The following is a 21923-nucleotide window of genomic DNA, read 5'->3' as shown; positions in this document are numbered from 1 at the left end:
GTTGAATTTAATCATCAACTTTTCCTGAGAGACCCCTATGGTGCTTCTCCTCTCTATTAATGTGACAAATTATATTACTGGATTTTTCTATGCTTAAGCCATCTTTGCAGTCCTGAGATAAACTTAGTTTGGTCACTGTGGATTTATTTGTTGTTTTCACATTGTTAGATTTGCTTTGTTAATTTTACTTAGAATATTTTGCCTCAATGATTCACTTGAACTTTTCTATTTAACACTTTCCTTATCTGATTTTCACATCAGAGTCATACTAGCTTAATAAAATGAGTTGGAGAAGTTTTAGTAGAACAGCCCTGGCAGGTTTTTTTGGTGGATACACTTTCCCCCCACATTTTATTATGGCATTTTAAACATATAACAAGGTTTAAAGAATTAATGAGCTAGAGTGTTAACTAATAAATAAATGTAAATGAAGAAAATTATAAATGAGATGAAAAGGTGTGAAATTAAAAGGAGAAATGACCTAATTAGAGTCCAAAGGAGAGAACAGAAATTATAGAAAGATATTATTTGAAGGAAGGAATGGCTAAACATTTTTCAGAACTAATGGAGGACATCAGATTTAGTGTTAACAATGAATTACAAAGTAAATAAAAAGATATCTACACCTAGAAATACTGTAGAAAAATTGTATAAAACACAAATCTGTTTCCCATCTGAAGCCTAATACACTTTTTCATTGATAATATTTTTCCTTTTACAAAGTGTCTATAGATGCACTTTCAAAGCAGCCTGATCATTTTTAATGGGCTCTTATTCCTTTTATAATTTAGATTTCCTTCTTTATCTGTAAAGTATTAAATCTAGTACTTTATATCTGATAATTACAATCTAAATCCTTGGAGGTCTTAGTCTACCATTTTGTTGTTGCTGTTACTGTTATTTATGCTTTTCTGCTGTCCGTTGTTGGTGGTGGCTTGTTGCTTTTTGATCTTTGTTCTTTAGAGTGGCTCCTCTTTATCTTGGGGAATACTGGAGGGTGGCCTGGGTTGAGGTGGTATTCCTCCAGACAGTGTAGGTTTTGCTTATGTCAGATTTTCCACAACATTTACCAAACAGAACTATTTTAAATTAATTTGTTGGCTTAAGATTTGCCAGACAAGGCATGTGGCAACATTTTTAAACACAAATTCATGTATTAGAATGTATTGCAAATTTTCAAGTTATACTTTTTCAAACTCAGAGCATTCACTTTAAGAAAGGCAAGTTTCCCTGTTGATTTTTCCAGCTAATGGATTTTTTCCTCACCCACCTATTTCCTGACTCATCATCTTTTTGAGTCCAAGGTGATTTAACAACCATCTGTCTTCCATTAAATTCAAAGCTCAGGGTTCCTGTTTTTGGCCATTTGCACCTCTTACTTCTACATGTACTTCCCACTCCTGTGTCAGCAAGTGAGGATTTCACTTACTTACTTAAAAGCTTACCTACACAATTGGGTTTTTTCCCCCTCTAGCATTTCTTTGACTTTATGTTAAAAGGATTTTAGACTATACAGTTATCTGTATTGCAAGAAATAGAAGTTCCATGTTTTTTATCATCTTGAACATTGTTACTCTAGATCAGTGGTAGGGAATCTTTTTTCTGCCAAGGGCCATTGGATATGTATAACATTATTTGCTTAATACAATTGACTTAATGTAAATTTATGTTGCTACTAAAAAAGCTCCTAAATTTATTGCATTTCGAGTCCCACCTGCAGTTGCCTTGGCAGGGCCTGACCAAATGCTTTCACAGGCCTTACGCGGCCAGTGGGCCTGACGTTCCCCATCCTTGTCTGGATTTTAGAACTCAGTCACAGATTTTTGTTGCTGGTTCTCTCCATTCAGCTAGGCTGTTGTATCATACACATTTTTAAAAAATATATTTGTGGGGAAGGGATTTTTGTAGAAGAAAATAGTGATAATTTCTAATGTTTGAGATTATAAAAATTAATGGTATCTTTCTGTATCAGGTAGTAGAACTGCAGAATAGATTATCAGAAGAATCGAAGAAAGCAGATAAATTAGATTTTGAATATAAGCGGCTAAAAGAAAAAGTTGATAGTCTTCAAAAAGAAAAGGATGTGAGTATATATATTAGGGATTTTGGTTTTAAGGACTACTAATATTAAAATGGATATTTAATTCATGCTTTGTGGTTAATTCCTTCTATTTATAAATTTAAAAATTCGAGATCCTATTTATTTTTAAGTTTAAACTTAAGATTCACATGTATATTTCAGAAGTAGATCTAAAATAAAAGATTAAAAGAATGTTTTCACTTCTAATTTTATGTATACTTATTATTCTACTGTTTTATATTGTTTTGCTCATGACTTTTTGTAAGTTTATGTAGAATTTTTGTTTTCTGTATGATTATTATAGAAGACACAATTCTTTCGGTTGTTATTCAGCATATTTTGAATCTTTTAAAAATATTTTCTCTATCATGATTTTGATTATTTAAATTCTTTGATTTTTTTGTGTGTTTAGTAAAAAGAATGTTATATACATAATGAGGTACTTATTGTTAAGGATGGTGTAGACAGTTGTGTTTCTTATGTTTAACTGTGGATAGCATATTGCCTTGCACATTGTAGATATTCAGTACTGTAAAGTGAGAAAAAATTATTGTAATCTTTTACCTTCGGTGATCCTTTCATAGAAGATCAAAACATCCATGTTCCCTACTATTTATCATTTTATTAGGGAAGGAAAAGTCCACTAATGAATAAACGCATAAAACCTCCACTAACTTCCCTTGTTTTTAATCTCTCCAGAGGTTAAGAACAGAAAGGGATTCTCTGAAGGAAACCATTGAAGAACTTCGTTGTGTTCAGGCTCAAGAAGGGCAGCTTACAACTCAAGGTAAAACCATTTCAGTAGCCCAAGCAAAATTACTTATTTCTAATACAGTATTAGTATAAATGATTAGATTCATTTAAGATGATTGGACCAATAGATAAAAATGAAAAATTCGTGAAGTGACCAATTGAAATGAAAAATTGTACAGATTTTAAACTGTTACATAGATATTGTGGCAAAAAGTCTATAGTTACGGAATCAAATTTACTTGCCTACTTTATATTTTAATTATATTTAAATATTTGATTTTATTAGCTCAAAAGTATAAATGTATTAAATCATCTCTGTTAATAATAAATCTAGAAAGTCTTATTCTGGAAAGGTCCTCATAACCTCTTTAAAAATATATCGAATTCACCCTAGCCAATTTTGCTCAGTGGTTGGAGCATTAGACCACTGATTGAAGGGTTTTGGGTCAAGGGCACAACCAATCGATGTGTCTCTCTCACATCAATGTATCTTTCTCTCTGTCTCTCCCACTCCCTTACACACTCTAAATATCAATAGAAAAAGATATCCTCAGGTGAGGATTAACATTATATATATATATCAAACTCAAATTCAGTGATTTGTTTTTCAACTGATATATGGAGTTGATTTTAACCCCTAGAGTGCCGGGAAGCACAATCGCGCTCCTCCTGTCTTTCGCCAAAAGTGCCGGGAGCACTATCAAAGCTTCGAAATGGCGTCCAGTTCTGAGTCTGCTTTTATTAGTGATGATGATATTGCTAAATATGTCAATGTAGTAAAAATTTCCTTAAGTTTTTGAATATGTAACTTCATTTACTTGCGATTCATAATTTTTTTCCTAAACTGCTGTAAAATCAGCAAAAATGCTTTGGCAATTTTAGCATAGTTCCTAGGATATTGGTTGGCACTCAAAGGGTTAAGGGACTTTATTTTTTAAATCCTCACCCGAGGATATGCCTATTTATTTTAGAGAGAGAAGAAGGGAGAGGGAGAGAAAGAGGGGGTGGGGAGAGATATATCAATGGGAGAGAGAAACATCGATTGGATGCCTCCCATACCAGCCCCAACAGGAAATAGAACCCACAACCTAGATTATGTGCCCTGAACAGGAATCAAACCCGCAACCTTTCAGTGTATGGGACAACACTCCAACCAACTGAGCCACCAGGCCAGGTTTAAGGGACTTTTATCTAAAGAGAAAAGTGCTCTTATCACAGGAAATCATTTAAGACTTTATATATTAAGGTGATAGTACTGCCGACAGCAGTTTACAGATTCAGCGCAGTCCTTATTAAAATACCAACAGCATTTTTTCCAGAAATAGAAAAATCCATCCTAAAATTTATATGGAATCCCAAGGAATCCTGAGTAGCCAAGACAATCTTGAAAAAAAAGAAAAAGTTGTGAGACTCACGACTTCTTGATTTCAAAACATAATATAAAGTTAGTAATCAAAACAGCATGCTACAGACATATATAAACCAATGGAACAGAAAAGAGTGCCCAGAAATAAATCCTCGCATATGTGGTCAGTTGATTTCCAACAAGAGTGTCCGAGACCATTCAGTGGAGCAAAGGAAAATCTTCTCAACAAATTGTGCTGGAAAAACTGGATATCCACATCCAAAAGCATGAAGTTGGACCCTTACACCATATACAAAATTGAACTCAAAATGAGTCAAAGATCTAAATGTAAGGACTAAAACTATAAAACCTTTTGAAGAAACTATAGAGGAAATTCGAAATGACATTGGATTTGGCAGTGATTCCTTGAAATTGATACCAAAAACACAGGCATCAAAAGAAATAATAGATAAACAAGGCTTCATCAAAATTAAAAACTTTTGTGTATCAAAGGACATTATAACAGTGAAAAGTCAGCCCACAAAATGGAAGAAAATATTTGCAAATCATATATCTACCAAGTGATTGACATACAGAATATATAAAGAGCTTCTACAACTCAATAACAATAAAAAACAGCTCAGTTTACAAATGGGCATAGGTACTGAATAGGCATTTCTCCGAAAATGTACAGATATCCAATAAGTACATGGGGAGATGCTCAAGATCAGTAGTCATTAGAGATATGCAAATCAAAGTCACAATGAGATACCACATTGCAAACATTTGGTTGGCTGTAGCCAAAAAGGAAAAAAAGGAAACTAACAATTGTTGGGGAGGGAGGGGAGAAATTGGAAACCTCTTGTGTGGCTGATTAATGTAAAATTAATAAGGGCAGCCACTGTGGAAGAGTTTGGTGGTTCTTCAAAAAGTTAAAACACAGCCCTGGCCGGTTTGGCTCAGTGGATAGAGTATCGGCCTAGGGACTGAGTGGTCCCGGGTTCGATTCTGGTCAAGGGAACGTGCCCAGGTTGTGGGCTCGATCCCCAGTAGGGGGTGTGCAGGAGGCAGCCGATCAATGATTCTCTCTCAGCATTGATATTTCTATCTCTCCCTTCCTCTCCCAAATCAATAAAATATATTTTTAAAGAAAAGTTAAGCCCTGACTGGTTTGGCTCAGTGGATAGAGCATCGGCCTGCGGACTCAAGGGTCCCAGGTTCGATTCCAGTCAAGGGCATGTACCTTGGATGGGGGCACATCCCCAGTAGGAGGTGTGCAGGAGGCAGCTGATCGATGTTTCTCTCTCAACGATGATTCTAACTTTCTATCTTTCTCCCTTCCTCTCTGTAAAAAACCAATAAAATATATATTTAAAAAAAGAAAAGAAGAGTTAAGAAGAACCAAGATGGTGGCATAGGTAAATAAATGCCTGTACTTGCCCCCTCCCACAACCACATCAAAATTACAACTAAAATACAGAGTAACTATCATCCAGAACCGCGGGAAAGCTGGCTGAGTGGAAGTACCACAACTAGAGAGGTGAAGAAGAAAGCACACTGAGACTAGGAGGTGCGGAGGCGTGGCACGGGCTGGTAGGGAGGTCGTCTCTGTGGAGGCCGCCCGGAGGAGCAAGGAGTCCCAGCCCCACACCAGACCCCCAGCCCAGGGTCCCAGAGCTGGGGAAAGAAGTCCCTACGGGCCGTAAGAATTACAGACTGTAAAACCAGTGCGGATTGGGGCTGAGTGACACACAAGCTGCTGGATGCCCAGTTGCTCCTCTTAAAAGGCCGGCACCACAAGCTAAATTTACAAGCTCCCACTTCCTCTGAGCTCCAGTGCCGGGTGAGGCTCTGGGGGACCCAGACACATACGGGGAGAAACTGGACAGTCTGACATCAGAGCAGGAACTTGGGGGCAGCTTTCTTCCAGACGGAGGTGCTCGCGGCGGTCATTGTTCCCATGCTGGGATCTCCCTGGTGCAGGGCTGACTGGCAGCCTTTCTGTTCCCTCTGCCCTGGAGATTCCCTGAGACACACACACACACCCCGCAATTTACAACCCCACCCAAGCTGTGCGCAGCACCTTTTGCATATGAATGGCCTGTCCTTTCTCAGCCTAAAACCTGTCAAACAAGGTGCAGCTGGGTCAGGGAGCCCCAAAGTTATAAATAAAAGGCCCAAGGCTGACATCCAGCACCAGCCTGCCTTGCTTTACAGCTGGGCCTTGCATGGACACTTCCAAACCTGATACAAAGAAGAGGACTCTACAGATCTCTCTGTAGCTCTTGCTGGGTAGCCCCAGGCAGTAGCTGACTTTGCACCTTCCTGGAGACCCAAGAGCCAGTGTACCCAGTGGTCAGTGTGAGAGCATACCAGATTACAACTCTTCACAGCCATAAGTGACACACTCAAAGGGCAGACTCAGGGAGCACCAATGCCCTACTGAAGCAAGTCCTGCTCCAGAAGGGTGTCTCCAGCACAGCAGCTCTCCCACTGTTGTCACAGCTGGTCCCACAGCCAATTGGCCTGGAGATCAATTCCTCACAGTGACACCAATAGCAATCAAGGCTCAACTACAACAAGGCTGTGCTCACAGCCCACAAAGGAGTGCACCAAGAGTGTCCACCTCAGATGATTGGGGAGGTTGAGCCACTGGGCCCTATAGGACACCTACTACACCAGGCCACTCTATCAACTCAAGGAGACTTAGCAGCTACCCAATACATAGAAACAACACAGGGAAGCAGCCAAAATGCAGAGACAAAGAAACATGTCACAAATGAAAGAAATGGAAGAAAGCAAACTACTGGATATAGAATTCAAAACCACAGTTATAAGGTTACTAAAGAATCTTCTAGAAACCTCCAAGGAACTTAGTGAGACCTTCAAAGATCTTAGTGAGAATGCCAAAAAAATGGAAAAGGACCAGTCAGAAATTAAGCATACACTGACTGAAATAAAGAATAATATACAGAGATCCAACAGTAGATTAGAGGATCCTGAGAATCAAGTCAATGATTTGAAATATGAGGAAGCAAAAAACACCCAACCAGAAGAGCAAGAAGAAAAATGAAAAAAATGGGAAGATAGTGTAAGGAGCCTCTGGGACAACTAAAAGCGTACCAACATCCGAATTATGGGGGTGCCAGAAGAAAAGAGAGAGCAAGATATTGAAAACCTATTTGAAGAAATAATGACAGAAAACTTCCCCTACCTGGTGAAAGAAATAGACTTACAGGTCCAGGAAGCACAAAGAACCCCAAAAGGAGGAATCCAAAGAGGACCACACCAAGACACATCATAATTAAAATGCCAAGGGCAAAAGACAAAGACAACAGAAACTATGTAGGCCAGAACAGAGTGACAAGAAATATTCAAAGTGATGAATAGCAAGAACCTACAACCAAGATTACTCTACCCAGCAAAGCTATCATTTAGAATTGAAGGTCAGATAAAGAGCTTCACAGATAAGAAAAAGCTAAAGGAGTTCATCACCACCAAACCAGTATTATATGAAATGCTGAAGGGTATTTTTAAGAAGAGGAAGAAGAAAAAAAGGTAAAGATAAAAAATTAATGAAAACAAAGTGACAACAAATACATATCTATCAACAAATGAATCTAAAAAATCAAGTGAATAAAAAATCTGATGAACAGAATAAACTGGTGAATGGAATAGAATCAGGGGCATGGAAATGGAACAGACTGACGACTCTCAGAGGGAAAGGGGTGTGGGGGTGTGTGGGAAGAGATTAGACAAAGATCTTATATGCATGTATGCATTACCTATGGACACAGACAATAGGGTGACAAGGGCCTGGGATCAGGTGGGAACTGGTGGAGGGGAGCTATAGGGTGAGGGGGAAAATAGAGATATCTGTAATCTCAGCAATAAAGATTTTTTTAAAAAAAAGTTAAAAGATAAGCCCTAACCAGTTTGGCTCAGTGGATAGAGCGTCGGTCTGCAGACTGAGGGGTCCGGGGTTCGATTCCGGTCAAGGGCATTTACCTTGGTTGCGGTCACATCCCCAGTGGGGAATGTGCAGGAGGCAGCTGATTGATGTTTTTCTCTCACCGATGTTTCTAACTCTCTATCCCTCTCCCTTCCTGTCTGTAAAAAATCAATAAAATATATTTTTAAAAAAAGATAAAATTACCGCCCTAGCCAGTTTGGCTCAGTGGATAGAGTGTTGGACTGCGGACGGAGGGTCCCAGGTTAAATTCTGGTCAAGGGCACATGCCTTGGTTGCAGGCTCAATCCCCAGTGTGGGGCATGTAGGAGGCAGCTAATAATGTTTCTCTCTCATCATTGATGTTTCTATCTCTCTCTCCCCCTCTCCCTTCCTCTCTGAAATCAATAAAAGTATTTAAAAAAAGGATAAACTTACCAAATTTTGCAATGCCATTTCTAAGTATATACCCAAAAGAATTCAAAGTATATACCCAAAGCATATATCAATTTTAAGTATATATCCCAAAAGACTCAACTAGATACTGGTATACCAATATTCATAATAGCGTTATTCAAAAGATAGAAACAACCCATGTGTTTATCAACAGATGAATGAATAAAGAAAATGTGGTATACACATACCATGGAATGAAATAAAAAGCCATAAAAAGGAATGAAGTTCTGATAAATGCTGCATGAATGAATTTTTAAAATATTTTGTTAAGTGAAATAAGCCAGATACAAAAGGACAAATATTGGTATGATTCCACTTTATCTAGGATTGGCAAGTTTATTGAGAGAGAAGGTAAAGGTTTATGGGGGATGGTAGTGGAGAAAGGAATGGGGAGTTATTGCTTAATCGTTACAGAATTTATGTTTTGGGTGATGAATTTTAGAAATAGACAGTGGTGATGATTCCACAACATAGTGAATTTACTTACTGCCATTCAGTTGTATGCTTAAAAATGGAAATGATCCGGATGGTATGGCTCAGTGGTTGAGCATCGACCCATGGACCAAGAGATCACCAGTTTGATTCCAGGTTAGGGCACATTTGCAGGTTCGATCCCCAGTAGGGATGTGCAGGAGGCAGCTGATCGATGTTTCTCTCTCATCGATGTTTCTCTCTATCCCTCTCCCTTCCTCTCTCTCTCTCAAATCAATAAAATAAAATATTTTTTAAAATTGTTCAAATGACATAATATTAATGTAAAACAACTGTGACATGATCTTTTACGTGACTAAAACAAAAATTTTAGCTATTAAAACTGATGCTCAAAGTAGGATTTCATCTGGAAACTAAAGGAAATGGTGGTGTTCTCTCTTACCCTTACATTCATGTTTACATATTTATAGGATTAATGCCTCTGGGAAGTCAGGAGTCTTCAGATAGTCTGGCAGCAGAGATTGTTACACCTGAAATCAGGTAAGGAGATCATAAAGTTCAGCCACACTGCACTATTTCTGGAGAAAACTTACTTTTCTATAATATGAAGAGGATTATTTCCTTACTAGAGGCCTGGTGCACGAATTCGGCCTGGTCTGAAGGATCAGGCCGAAACCGGCTCTCCGACATCCCCTGAGGGGTCCCAGATTGCGAGAGGGAGCAGGCCAGGCTGAGGAACCGCCACCAGTGCACTCTCTGGGTCACGGAGGGAAGCAGGAGGGCTCCAGGGCATGTCGCAAGCTAACCTACCACTCAGAGCGTCTGCCCCCAGTGGTCAGTGCACATCATAGCAACCGGTCGACTGGTCAGCTTTCTATCCCCCCAATGGTCAGTGCATGTCATAGCAAGCTGTTAAGTGACCTTAGCATATCAGTAGCATATTACGGTTTGATTGGTTGAATGGACTACCAGACGACCGGACACTTAGCATATTAGACTTTTCTTATATAGGATTCTTTATTACTAACACTTTCAGCATGAACTCAGTAGCAGATGTCCATGATTTCAGCATGTTAGGTGCATTTTTCAACTGGCCCAAGAGACTTGATCTTCTTACTTAGTAGGACAATGTTTCACACTTATACAGCAAACTGACATCTCTCTGCTTGAGTACCCTTAGCAAACATTTAGCCATAAAACCACTTGACCCCAAAGCAAACTCTATGTTTTGCCATCAGTCTGCAAAGTAACTCATCACTAAAACTCATCTTTTAATTAGGTGGAATGGTCTGGGAAAGATTTAATACAGTAGACAGGAGGAAATATCTCCCCATCTGTTCTATTCTTCCCTCACTAGTATCTTACATTTTTATTTATTCATAGCATTTTAAAAATTCCATTTATTGCACTATGTGCCCGACTTTATGTATAAGAATAAAAGACTGGCCTGGCTGGTGTGGCTCAGTGATTGAGCATCGACCCATGAACCAGGAGGTTACCATTTCCATTCCCAGTCAGGGCACATGCCCAGGTTGTGGGCTCGATCCCCAGTAGGGGGCTTGTAGGAGGCAGCCAGTCAATGATTCTTATTGATGTTTCTCTCTCTTCCTTCCCTGCTCTCTCTCTAAAATTAATAACAACATATATTTTGAAAAAAGAATAAAAGATTGGTGGGGAGACACCAAGTGTCCAGGAGAAAGAGAATGCTGAATCTGAATATTATTTTTATCTTCTGTGAGTCTGTTTGCCCCCTTTTTAAATTGACACTGGCCTTGATTCTTTTTAATATCCTTGGTTGTTTAAGAGTTTTATAAACTGTGATTTAAAATAGGCATTAAAATACTTGTTAAGTAAATAAAGACTATTGATTGTTGTTGGCATTTATTTAAGAAGGAAACACAAAAGGAGTATAATCCAACACCAACTCTGGAAGCATCTTGTAAATTTTTCTTTTTTGCCATCTGAGGTGGTACTTTATATTGGACTGTTAAAATTTGAATGAATGATATTGGACTGTTAAAATTTGAATGAATGAACACATTATTTATGAATATTCATAAGTAAATGGTTATGTCCAAAAAAATTATTAAGTGAGCTTATTGGTAATGCAGTTGATTTTTAAATTGAGGAAAAGAACAATGATAAAGAGTCCACAAATAAAATGACTTTTTTGAGTATGACTCAATAAAATTAAAATATACTCTGTGTCCAGAGAGCTATCAAGATAATGAAATGGTAAAAGGCACAAAAATTTGCAACATGTGTTATAGACAATGAGCTAATAGGTTTAATACATAATGAAATATACCTATCAAATTTCAAAAACTACTATAAGTGGTAATTGTCACTGATATTAAGGGTATGGGGAAAAGAGTAAACATAAAGTGGTACAACTTTTTAAAAATTAATCTACACTAATAAAAGAGAAACATGGTAATTAGTGTCACTCCGCTACCCTTCCCATTGGCTAATCCCCCTGTCACTCACAGAGTTGGGCCGAGATATGCAAATTAACTGGCAGCCAAGATGGCGGCCGGCAGCCAGGCAGCTGATGCGAACAGGGAGGCTTGCTTGCTTCAGTGACAGAGAACTCCAACGTTCCCCACCTGACTTGCTGGCCTCTCAGCTGCAACTCTCAGCAACTATGTTGTGAATAAAGAAGCTAAAAAAAACCCAGAAACCTGCTTTACTCAGCTGAGCTTCAGCGAGCCGGACCGCAACATTGTATCAAATACAGACGGTAAACAAAGGCCAGAAACCTGTTTTCAGCAGCCAAGGCCTCAGAGCTAAAGCTGGCCCAGAATAAAAAAAAAAGAAAAGAAAAAACGGAGCGGTTGGGAGCTTCAGTCCAAGCCTGAAAACAGCCCTCAGCCCCTCAGCCAGACTGGCCAGGCACCCCAGTGGGGACCCCTACCCTGAAGGGTGTGTGACCAGCTGCAAACAGCCATCATCCCCTCAGCCAGACTGGCCAGGCACCCAGTGGGGACCCCCACCCTGATCCAGGACACCCTTTAGGGCAAACCAGCCAGCCCCACCCATGCACCAGGCCTCTATTCTATATAGTAAAAGGGTAATATGCCTCCCAGAACCGGGATCAGTGGAGCCACGAGGCCTCCCGGCACCGGGATCAGCGTGACAGGGGGCAGCGCCCAAACCCCCTGATCGCCCTGCAGCTCTGTGTGTGACAGGGGGCGGGGCCCCAATCCCCCCGCCCCCCACAGGCCCTGCTCTGTGTGTGACGGGGTGGAGCCATAACCTCCCCATTGGCCCTGCCCTGAGTATGAGAGTGGCGGCGCCTGAACCACCTGATGGGCCCTGCTCTGTGGGTGATAGAGGGCGGCGCCCCAACCCCCCCCCCCCCACGGGCCCTGCTCTGTGTGTGATGGGGTAGAGTCATAACCTCCCCATCTGCCCTGCCCTGAGTGTGACAGTGGCGGCGCCCCAACCCCCTGATCGGCCCTGCTCTGTGGGTGATAGAGGGCGGCACCCCAACCCCCTGATCCGCCCTGCCCTGTGTGTGACAGGGGCCGGTGCCCCAACTCCCCTATCGGCCCTACTCTGTGAGTTACAGAGGGGAGCTCCTCAACCCCCTGATCGGCCCTGCTCTGTGCATGACATGGGGGAGCTCCCCAACCCCCTGATTGACCCTGCTCTGTGCAAGACAGGGTATGGAGCCCCAACCCCCCTGATGGGCCCTGCTCTGTGCGTGACGGGGTGGCGCCGCAACCTCCCCATCGACCCTGCCTTGAGTGTGACGGCGCGGTGCCCTAACCCCCCAGTCGGCCCTACCCTGAGCGTGACTGAGGGTGGCATCGCAACCTCCCAATCTGCCCTGATCTGTGCATGACAGGGGAAGGCGCTCCAACTCCCCAATCGGCCCTGCTCTGAGCCCGACCAGGGGCTGCACCTAGGGATTGGGCCTGCCCTCTGCCACCCAGGAGCAGGCCTAAGCCAGCAGGTTGTTATCTCCCGAGGGGTCCCAGACTGCAAGAGGGCACAGGCCGGTCTGAGGGACACCCCCCTTCCCCCAGTGCACAAATTTTTGTGCACTGGGCCTCTAGTTTTTTAATAATGAGATATAATTGACATATTAATTGTATTAATTTTAGTTATACAACATAATGATGTGATATATGTATATATTGTGAAATAATTACCATAATCAGTTTAGTTAAAAAAATTTTTTTTAATCCTCACCAAAGAATATTTATTCATGATTTTTAGAGAGAGTGGAAGGGCAGGGGAGAGACAGAGAAACATCGGTGTGAGAGAGTCACATCATTTGGTTCCTCCCACACATGCTTCGACCAGGGCCAGGATTGAGTCTGCAACTGAGGTACACTCCCTTGACCGGAATCGAACCCAAGACCCTTCTGTCTGCAGGCCAATGCTCTATTCACTAAGCCAGACCAGCCAGGGCACAAATTTTTATTCTTATGGTGGTACAACCTTTTTTCTGAGCATTTTGGCAAAAAGTGTATATTATCTAAATGTGACTATCTTTTGACCCAAAATTTATTTCTCTGGGAATTAATTCTAAGGAAATAACGAAGGATATACACAAAGGTATATTTATAAAGCTGATGATTATTAGCATATTAAATCTCAAGGTTGGGAACAACCTAAATGCCCAATGATTAAATTAAATAACAATTCTTCAATGTGTTAATGTGTCATTTAAAATATTAAAGTATACTATTTACTGATATGAAATGATTGTGAAAATTTAAGTATAAATAGCATGTATCAATGTAACATACTATGTGATCATTTTTTAAACTGCTGGCATGTGTGTACATATGCATCGCAGTAGAAGGCTGTATTTCAGCAGCAGTTATTTTGCACCATAAGGTTATAGAGGGTTTCTATTTTCTTCTCATTTATCCTTTCTCACCCCCCCCCCCACAATGAGTGTTTTTACTTACAGTTCAAAAATATGTTAAAGTCATGTTGTTCATACATAAAATATACCAAGTTTTATATAATTGCTTGAGTTGGGCCACAAATTTGACTTTCATATTTTCAACAGCAAAAGTAAAATTGCTTTATAAGATTTATGGTGTTTATAAAATAAGAGCAGACTGTTTTGTGTATATTTGTTTTGTTTTTGTATTTTCTTTTCCATGAGAAGCACAGCTTTTTATAGCATCTGGTATGAGTAAATTAAGAATGAATTATATTTTCAAGAAGTAGATCTTCAGTTATATCTTGACATGGATTAATAATCAATTATATCGTCCCTGCAGTAAATGTAGTGGCAAGCTTTTTGTGGCTGTTGCTATTAACATCCCTCAGTGTAAGCTTTTGTCATAACACAGGATCCCACAGCAATGCAGTCCAATAAGTTGGCTCTGATAATCTAGTTTGTTACAAAAATTTTACATATATATAGGAATGGGTGGACTGCATTTTTTTTTTTTAATATATTTTATTGACTTTTTACAGAGAGGAAGGGAGAGGGATAGAGAGAGTCAGAAACATCAGTGAGAAAGAAACATCGGCCGAAACCGGTTTGGCTCGGTGGATAGAGCGTCGGCCTGCGGACTGAAAGGTCCCAGGTTCGATTCCGGTCAAGGGCATGTACCTGGGTTGCGGGCATATCCCCAGTGGGAGATGTGCAGGAGGCAGCTGATCGATGTTTCTCTCTCATCGATGTTTCTAACTATCTCTCTCCCTTCCTCTCTGTAAAAAATCAATAAAATATATTTAAAAAAAAAAAAAAGAAAGAAACATCGATCAGCTGCCTCCTGTGCACTCCCCACTGGGGATGCGCCCGCAACCAAGGTACATGCCCTTGACCAGAATCAAACCTGGGACCCTTGAGTCCACAGGCCGACTCTCTATCCACTGAGCCAAACCAGTCAGGGCTGGACTGCATATCTTGGAGGCATTCTTCTTTGGATAGTATATCTTGCCATCAAATGATTAGTAATTTAAGAATATGGCACTAGAGATCATGTTTTTTATAAGAACTAAAGAACAAATATGTAAATGCTTTCATAGCTTCAATGTGCAAATCAGAAAAAAAATAGGATTTTGAAATCTCTTTCATTACAAATCATGATATTTGGAGAGTTACCTTCAGATTATCCATTTTCAAAAAGAAAGTACTTAAGCCCCGAGATGTAATGTCTTATCCAGTTACAACAGGAGCTGCATTCTTTGTAGGTACTTTGTTTTTCATTTCCATTCTATGTATTAAAGCTGTAACTATACTTAGCTGGATTTTGATAACTATACTAGAGGCCCAGTGCACCAAATTTGTGCACCGGTGGGGTCCCTTGGCCTGGCCTGTGCCCTCTTGCAATGTGGGACCCCTTGGGGGATGTCAGACTGCCAGTTTCGGCCCAAACCCCACAGACCAGGCCCAGGGACCCCACCGGTGCACAAATCCGTACACCAGGCCTCTAGTATGCATACAAGATCTTTGGTTAATCTCTTCCCAACCTCCCCCCTTCCCTCTGAGATTCATCAGTCTGTTCCATGTTTCCATGCCTGTGCGTTGAGTGTCTGCCCCCTGGTGGTCAGTGCGTGTCTTAGCTACCCGTCAAATGGTCACTTAGGCTTTTATATATATAGATTGTATTAATGTACCAGATAATCAGTTTTTCTTGTACTCATTTAGGGAGAAACTTATTCGTCTTCAGCATGAAAATAAGATATTAAAACTTAATCAAGAGGGTTCAGACAATGAAAAAATTGCCTTATTGCAAAGCCTTCTGGATGATGCAAATCTTCGCAAGAATGAACTGGAGACAGAGAATAGGTAGGAATGTATATAGGCAGCTGCATTGAGCCACAGGTATTCTCGATTGTTTGTCTTGATTTTGATTCTCTTAAACCATGGTTGAGGAACATCCAGCCTGTGGGTTGTATATGGCCCCCGAAATCATTTGGTCTGGCCCTGCCAAGGCATTACGGGTGAGTTAATTAAATGTTTGACCAAATATAAAAGGCTAATTTTTAAGTTGATAATTTCGTATGGGCTGCGAAGGATGTTATAAATATCCATTGGCCCTTGGCAGAAAAAAGGTTCCCTTCCCCTGCAGCTTAAACAAAGGCATGAATTATATTTTGAGAAGTGATAATGTGTTAATTCCATTTCCTTTTAAGAGAACTTTAAGCTGTTTCTCCATTTATGGACAAACTTGCCAAAAGTACTGTGCCTCTTTATAATAGTGTTCCCTTCTCTATTTCTTCAAGCAAAATGATATCAAAGCCCTACATTTCCCCTTTCTAATCACAAATTAAAGCTACTTCAAACTTGAGCAGTTTTGTTACTATGTTTGCTTTTTGTCCATTTCCTGTTACTGGGCTTTTGAGTTGCTTTCAAGTCTTTCCAAAGAACATCTTGATATGGACTGACTTATGTTTTATGACATTTACAGTGGCCTCCACCTAATAGGCTTGCAATATTTTTGACTAATTTTAAAAATGGCTAAGGTGGGTATTTGAAATAGTCTTATAGTTTGATGTATACTGCATTTTCATATTGCTTTCTGAAAAGTTAGACAATTAACATACTACTCGTAATGTACCTTTCTTCATATTGAATATAGATTTTCAGATAATTCTTCCACTGTTGAAAACCTACTCAAATATTATATTTCCTGATGTGAAAAACATCAATTATTATAGATTTGATTGTATTTTTACTGCAGTTTTCACTAACTTATAGAATGTAGGTCTATGATCAGAATTTCTTGTACCTTCTTGAGTAAAAAAACCCCACAAAACATCTTATTACACTTTCTGTCTGGTTAGATTCTGAATACTGATTTCCCTGATTTGTCCTTGATTTGGGGCAATCTGTCTTTTACTACTACCATCTCACTAAAATATTTCTTATTGAAATAACTAGTCATCTGTTAAATGGCCAATCCAGTGGGAGCAATTAAGACTTTATCTTTCCTTATCTCTCTGCTAATAATTCATTGTTGTTGATCATCCCCTCCTTCCTCAAACTTCTTTTTTTTAATTTCAGTAACTTCCTTGTCTTGTGTTTTTCCAGACTTTCTTATTATTTATTCTCCAGTGAGATTCCTCTTTCTACTCTGTGCTTGGTGGTTTGCTGTGGACCACCTTTTTACTCTTCTGCTTTTCTTTACATTCTTCCTAGTCAGTATCCTAAGTGTTATTTTTTATTCCTTGAGTTCTTGTGCCTTCCCAGTACATTTCCTCTCTGTCCCTTCTGTTTCAGACATATGTGGTAATTAGTGTCGTAGCATTTTCCGGGCCTTCATGCGTGCTCTGTGACCTTTTTGATACATCTTTCACTCTCAAACCAGCGTGATCTTTCTAAAATATCATCTGATCGCGTATCTTCCTTCTGGCAGTCCTCAACATTATCCAAGACCTAGGGAACCAAACTGGGCTACTGAATGTTGCATCATAATGACCAAGAGAATTTATGAAGATTGAGCTTCAGAATCAGCATTATTAAAGGTTGGCTGGGTTATTCCAGTTCCAGCCTAATTTTAGGCCATCTTTTTTTTAAGTTCCTGATGCTTTTTCATTTTACACAAGATTGCACCCAACTTCTCCTTTTCTTCTCTGGTTTCATCTTCAGCTGTTCTTACCCCTCATAACTTATTCTTCAGCCATACCATTCATGATCTTACTGTACCCTCTCATTTTTCTGTGTGCTTAGGACATGTTCAGTTCTCTGTCTTAAATCCCCTTTTCTATCCTTAACTATGTATTTTATTTGTTATTCTAATCTCAGTTTAAGTCAGGCCTGTCCTAATTTCTCCACACAATTAGGTACAGACCTTGCTTCTCTGAGCAGTCATCATTCTTCTGTATACATCTTGCACTATGTTGAAGTATTTATGTCATATTTATTTTGTTTACATTTTGCCTCCCCACTAAATTCCTTAAGTGCAGGGATCTTTAACACTTGTGGTGAGCATAGTGCCTGACACATAGTTTGAATAAATGTATGTCAAAGTGAACTTCAGATAAATAGATATGCATAGGCACATTAATTCAACAGAATGTGTCCACAAAACACTACATTGGAAATCATAGAAATTTCATGCACTATGAAAATGATTTAAAAAGCGAGCTACTACTACTATAACCTTAGGCTTTATTTTGTTAACTATACTGTCTCTAACCATATGACAACCTAAGAAAAAAGATATGTTAAGTCAGAATTTGGAAAATTAATGTACATTTGATTTCTAGGTTGGTGAATCAAAGACTTCTGGAAGTACAGTCACAGGTTGAAGAATTGCAAAAGTCTTTACAGGATCAAGGATCAAAAGCAGAAGATGTAAGTTTTAATATGTACCAACCATGGTCCAACAGTTCCATAGTATTAACAAAACCTATAACTTTTATTCTTTTACCTGATGTTCTCTATCAAAATACTTTATAATTACGTATATTGACTATAGAAAAGAAACAATGTTTTCCTTTTACTAGCATTCCCAAAAAGAGCCAAATGATACCCTATTGTCTCTTTCCAATTTATTCTACTGGGAATTAGAAGTTTATTTGTAGCTATCAACTAAGAAGTTAATTGAGCTTTATGTTTTACAAGTGCTCAACTCAGATTTCAAAGTATAGGGTTTTCCCCTGTGGCCAAAAACAAACAAAAAACAATGCTAGTAGAACTTAACATGTTCAGGTAGAAATTTTTTATGTAAAAGTGATATTCAAGGAAATTGTCATCTCTAGAATCCCATCATCTTTAAATTCTGAATCCCTCTTGCTACCCACCCCTAAAACACACTCAAATTAAGTTCACAACCTGTTAAAAATATTTCCTTAGCCACTCTGCATATCTGTCATAGCCCTGCCTGCTTGACTGGCATGCTCAAATCTAGAGGGTAGTAAATGTGTTGAGCCAGCCACCAGGTCCTTTTTCATCTCCTCATGCCATCCGTAATAGTGCTGTGTAGCACGTAGTGGTCAGTCAGTCTCTGATGCAGTGCAAATGATCCGTATTTTGCAAATTCGTTATGTTGAATGAACAATATACAATAGAACTGCAGTATACAATATAAAATGCTCAAAAATAATGTAAAGAACGGGGAAAAAGACACCTAAGTTTTAGTGACCAATCTTTGCTTCGGCCAGTTGGGTTTCTTTGGTTTCTTTTTGTTTGTGTTTTCCTGTTGCCAGTGTAATTTGTTATAAACTCTGGCTTTTGAGTGTAAACTTATTTGATCGTTTTCATTGGTAGAGTCATTTTGGGGATCTGCGTCAACACTAGATATCAGTTTCATCAGCCTTATTAACAGAAGAGGGTATAAGGACAAGAGCAATCAAAGGAGAGTTAAACTAGGACAGCACTTAAACCTGAGAATATTAGATGTAAAAAGGCTCATCAAAGACCTAGTTTTAGGAGTTTCATAAGCTTCATGAGCACATATTGGCAGCATGCTTTTCTTTGCAGTGGTTTTAGTTCATCCTTGAATTAATGTAATGGTAGTTCTTAGATTCCCAGGTTGATTTCCACTTCCTAAAATTGTCACCAACATTGAAACTGCCTTGTTCCTTTATTAAAATGGAGCTATTGTAAAATGTCATGGTTTACTTTTAAAACTTGCTTTTACCCAGAATGCTAAATCATAAAGAGATGAAGCAAAACCACCATTTGTGTATTAAAATCTTATTAAACCTAACGAAGAGTATCTGAGAGATGAACCAAAGTGGGGAACTTCTCTTAGTTCAGTGAAATCTCTAGGTCTCTCACACTGAGGTAAATGTAAACTTAGTTTTGGTCTCTGAGAGTTTGACGTCTTTTGTTAATTTGTTGTGGCAGAGACACAAAGGGCCTGTGATGCATTTGGAAGTAAAAACAGTGAAACATCAGTATCAGCTCAACATTAGTGCTGTAGCGATAACCTTTATGCTTGATTCTCTTACTTACATTAAAACATGCATAAATTTATTCTGAAAAAAATAATTTTGCATAGCCTGGTTAGTTAGGTACACCTGGGTAATCAAATTTAATTAAATATGCTGTTTGCCACTACTTTAAGAGAACATATTTCAGAAGTGAAATGCAAGCCCTCTAAAGTACTATTTGTATAAATTAGTCAGTTTATTTGACTGCCCAGATGCTCATGAGATGTCTTGCTCTAAATTCTTAGAAATTCTCTCAGATCTCTGTCTACATCTAGGAAATATTCCATTTGAAACTTTCCTATTTCTGATGATATGCCTCAAAATGGTTTAGAGAAGTAGTGTGGTGCAGGATACGTAGTTCTTTCCCCCAACAGACTTTTGCTGCTTTCATCTTCTCTTTCACTAACCAACAGTGTTGCATCTCAGGAATATATAATACATAGAACTACCTGCCAAATGGGATTGGTCCCCTCTGAAGAACAACATAATTTCTACTTATTGCAGTAACCCTAAGTTAGAGTAGGATGGTTTGCACATTTTTATTATTATTTTTATGTCATTTATTTTTAGCTTGGAAGCAGAAAAGCATTGTTATATCCAGTCATATGGATAATTTGAGCTAGCCACAGTGTATAAAACTCCAGAGAACAAGACAGGATGAGGAGACCATAGAAGAAAGAAAAATGTACATTTTTGAAAAAAAAATGCATATCTTTTACTTCTGTTCATGAATTACTAAATCGTTCCTTCTATTGGCTGCTGTGTTTGCTTCATACTAATATGTCCTCTCTGTCTCTTGGCATGGTTTCTGCTCAAGGCTATTGTAAGTATGGCTTCCTATTCATTTCTCTATATTGAGCAATTTTATTATTTATATATTATCTGCCATTATAGTTGATGGTATTAAAATTTTAAATTATGGGGATTTTATGCAAAATGGACATGCCAATATTACTTGCCTTATAGGTTTATGCGCTTTACAGTTAAGATTCTGAAAAGATATCTGTCACTTGAGAGCTTGAATATCTCCCCAGCCTTACCTTCTTAAGCTATAAGATAGGTTACTGTTACTCAGTGTTGTGAGGTTCACATGAGACAATGTATATGACATGCTTTAGTGCAGTGCCTGATATATTAACCACTCATTAAATCATTATTTTATTATATATTTTCTCAGAGTTAAAATTAATTTTGTAGAGCCTAATTACAACATAAGTGAAAAATTAAAGTTTAAGGTATTTAGAAAGTATTTTCATTTTACCCTGTGTACTGAGGAAGGAACAAGCATAATAGGAAATTAATAGGGTTATTATCTTTTTTATGTTTGAGGGAAGCAGTGATGGAGGACTTCATGGTCCACTGATCTAGCTATAGTTAATATACTGTACAAAGAAATGAATTTTAAATATTCCAGAGTTGTGTTAGAATGGATTTGATTAAATAGTTACTGTAGGCGTTATCGAATAAAGTGACTGAAAATCAAAGAACTTAGTGTGTGGAGTTTTTTCTCCTTATCACTGCTATTGATTGATTGAACAATTTGTTTAATAAGCCTATATTAATTGTGTTTGACTGAATTAATTATGTAACCATTTACCTCAGAATGTTTCATGGAATTCACTAATTAATATGTACCTTACAAGTGTTAAGTTTATGAAACCTAAGGGTCCTATATAAATGCCATTTACTATTTGATTATTTTTAGGTCAATTCTGATCTCCTGCTTTTCAGGATTTTTAAAAAAATACCCCATCAAAGCTGCATTCTCTAGCATGTTAAATTCTGTGTATATATCATCCTTCATATTCCCATACCATCATGTAAATTATTTGCAACATGTGCCTATTTGTAAATCACTGATCAAATAAGTCTTAAGTATTTATGGAAATTGATCCCAGACTTTATCATGATGCAAGGGAAACAATATAAAAAATGTCTTATGGAAAGTCTATTATTATTAGAGTTCTACCTGCCTGCTGAGTCCAGGGATATTATTAGGTCTACATGAGTGGCTTCCCCCCCCCCCCCCCCAACTATAAATAGGTAAT

General features: G+C 38.8%; 1 protein-coding gene across 1 annotated transcript in view; it reads left to right on the top strand.

Annotated features, from left to right (window-relative positions):
* Nucleotides 1–21923, top strand: part of HOOK3 (hook microtubule tethering protein 3) — a 101049-nt gene that overhangs the window by 55757 nt on the left and 23369 nt on the right. The window contains exons 12-16 of the mRNA XM_059685247.1: nucleotides 1973–2083; nucleotides 2780–2867; nucleotides 9486–9555; nucleotides 15641–15781; nucleotides 18205–18292. Of these exons, the coding sequence (XP_059541230.1) occupies nucleotides 1973–2083; nucleotides 2780–2867; nucleotides 9486–9555; nucleotides 15641–15781; nucleotides 18205–18292 (498 nt within the window). The remainder of the gene's footprint in view (nucleotides 1–1972; nucleotides 2084–2779; nucleotides 2868–9485; nucleotides 9556–15640; nucleotides 15782–18204; nucleotides 18293–21923) is intronic.

Source organism: Myotis daubentonii, chromosome 2 (genome assembly GCF_963259705.1).
Source record: "Myotis daubentonii chromosome 2, mMyoDau2.1, whole genome shotgun sequence".
Taxonomy (NCBI): domain Eukaryota; kingdom Metazoa; phylum Chordata; class Mammalia; order Chiroptera; family Vespertilionidae; genus Myotis; species Myotis daubentonii.
The sequence above is the reverse complement of the archived record's forward strand: the minus strand, read 5'-3'. Positions and strand labels throughout refer to the sequence as shown.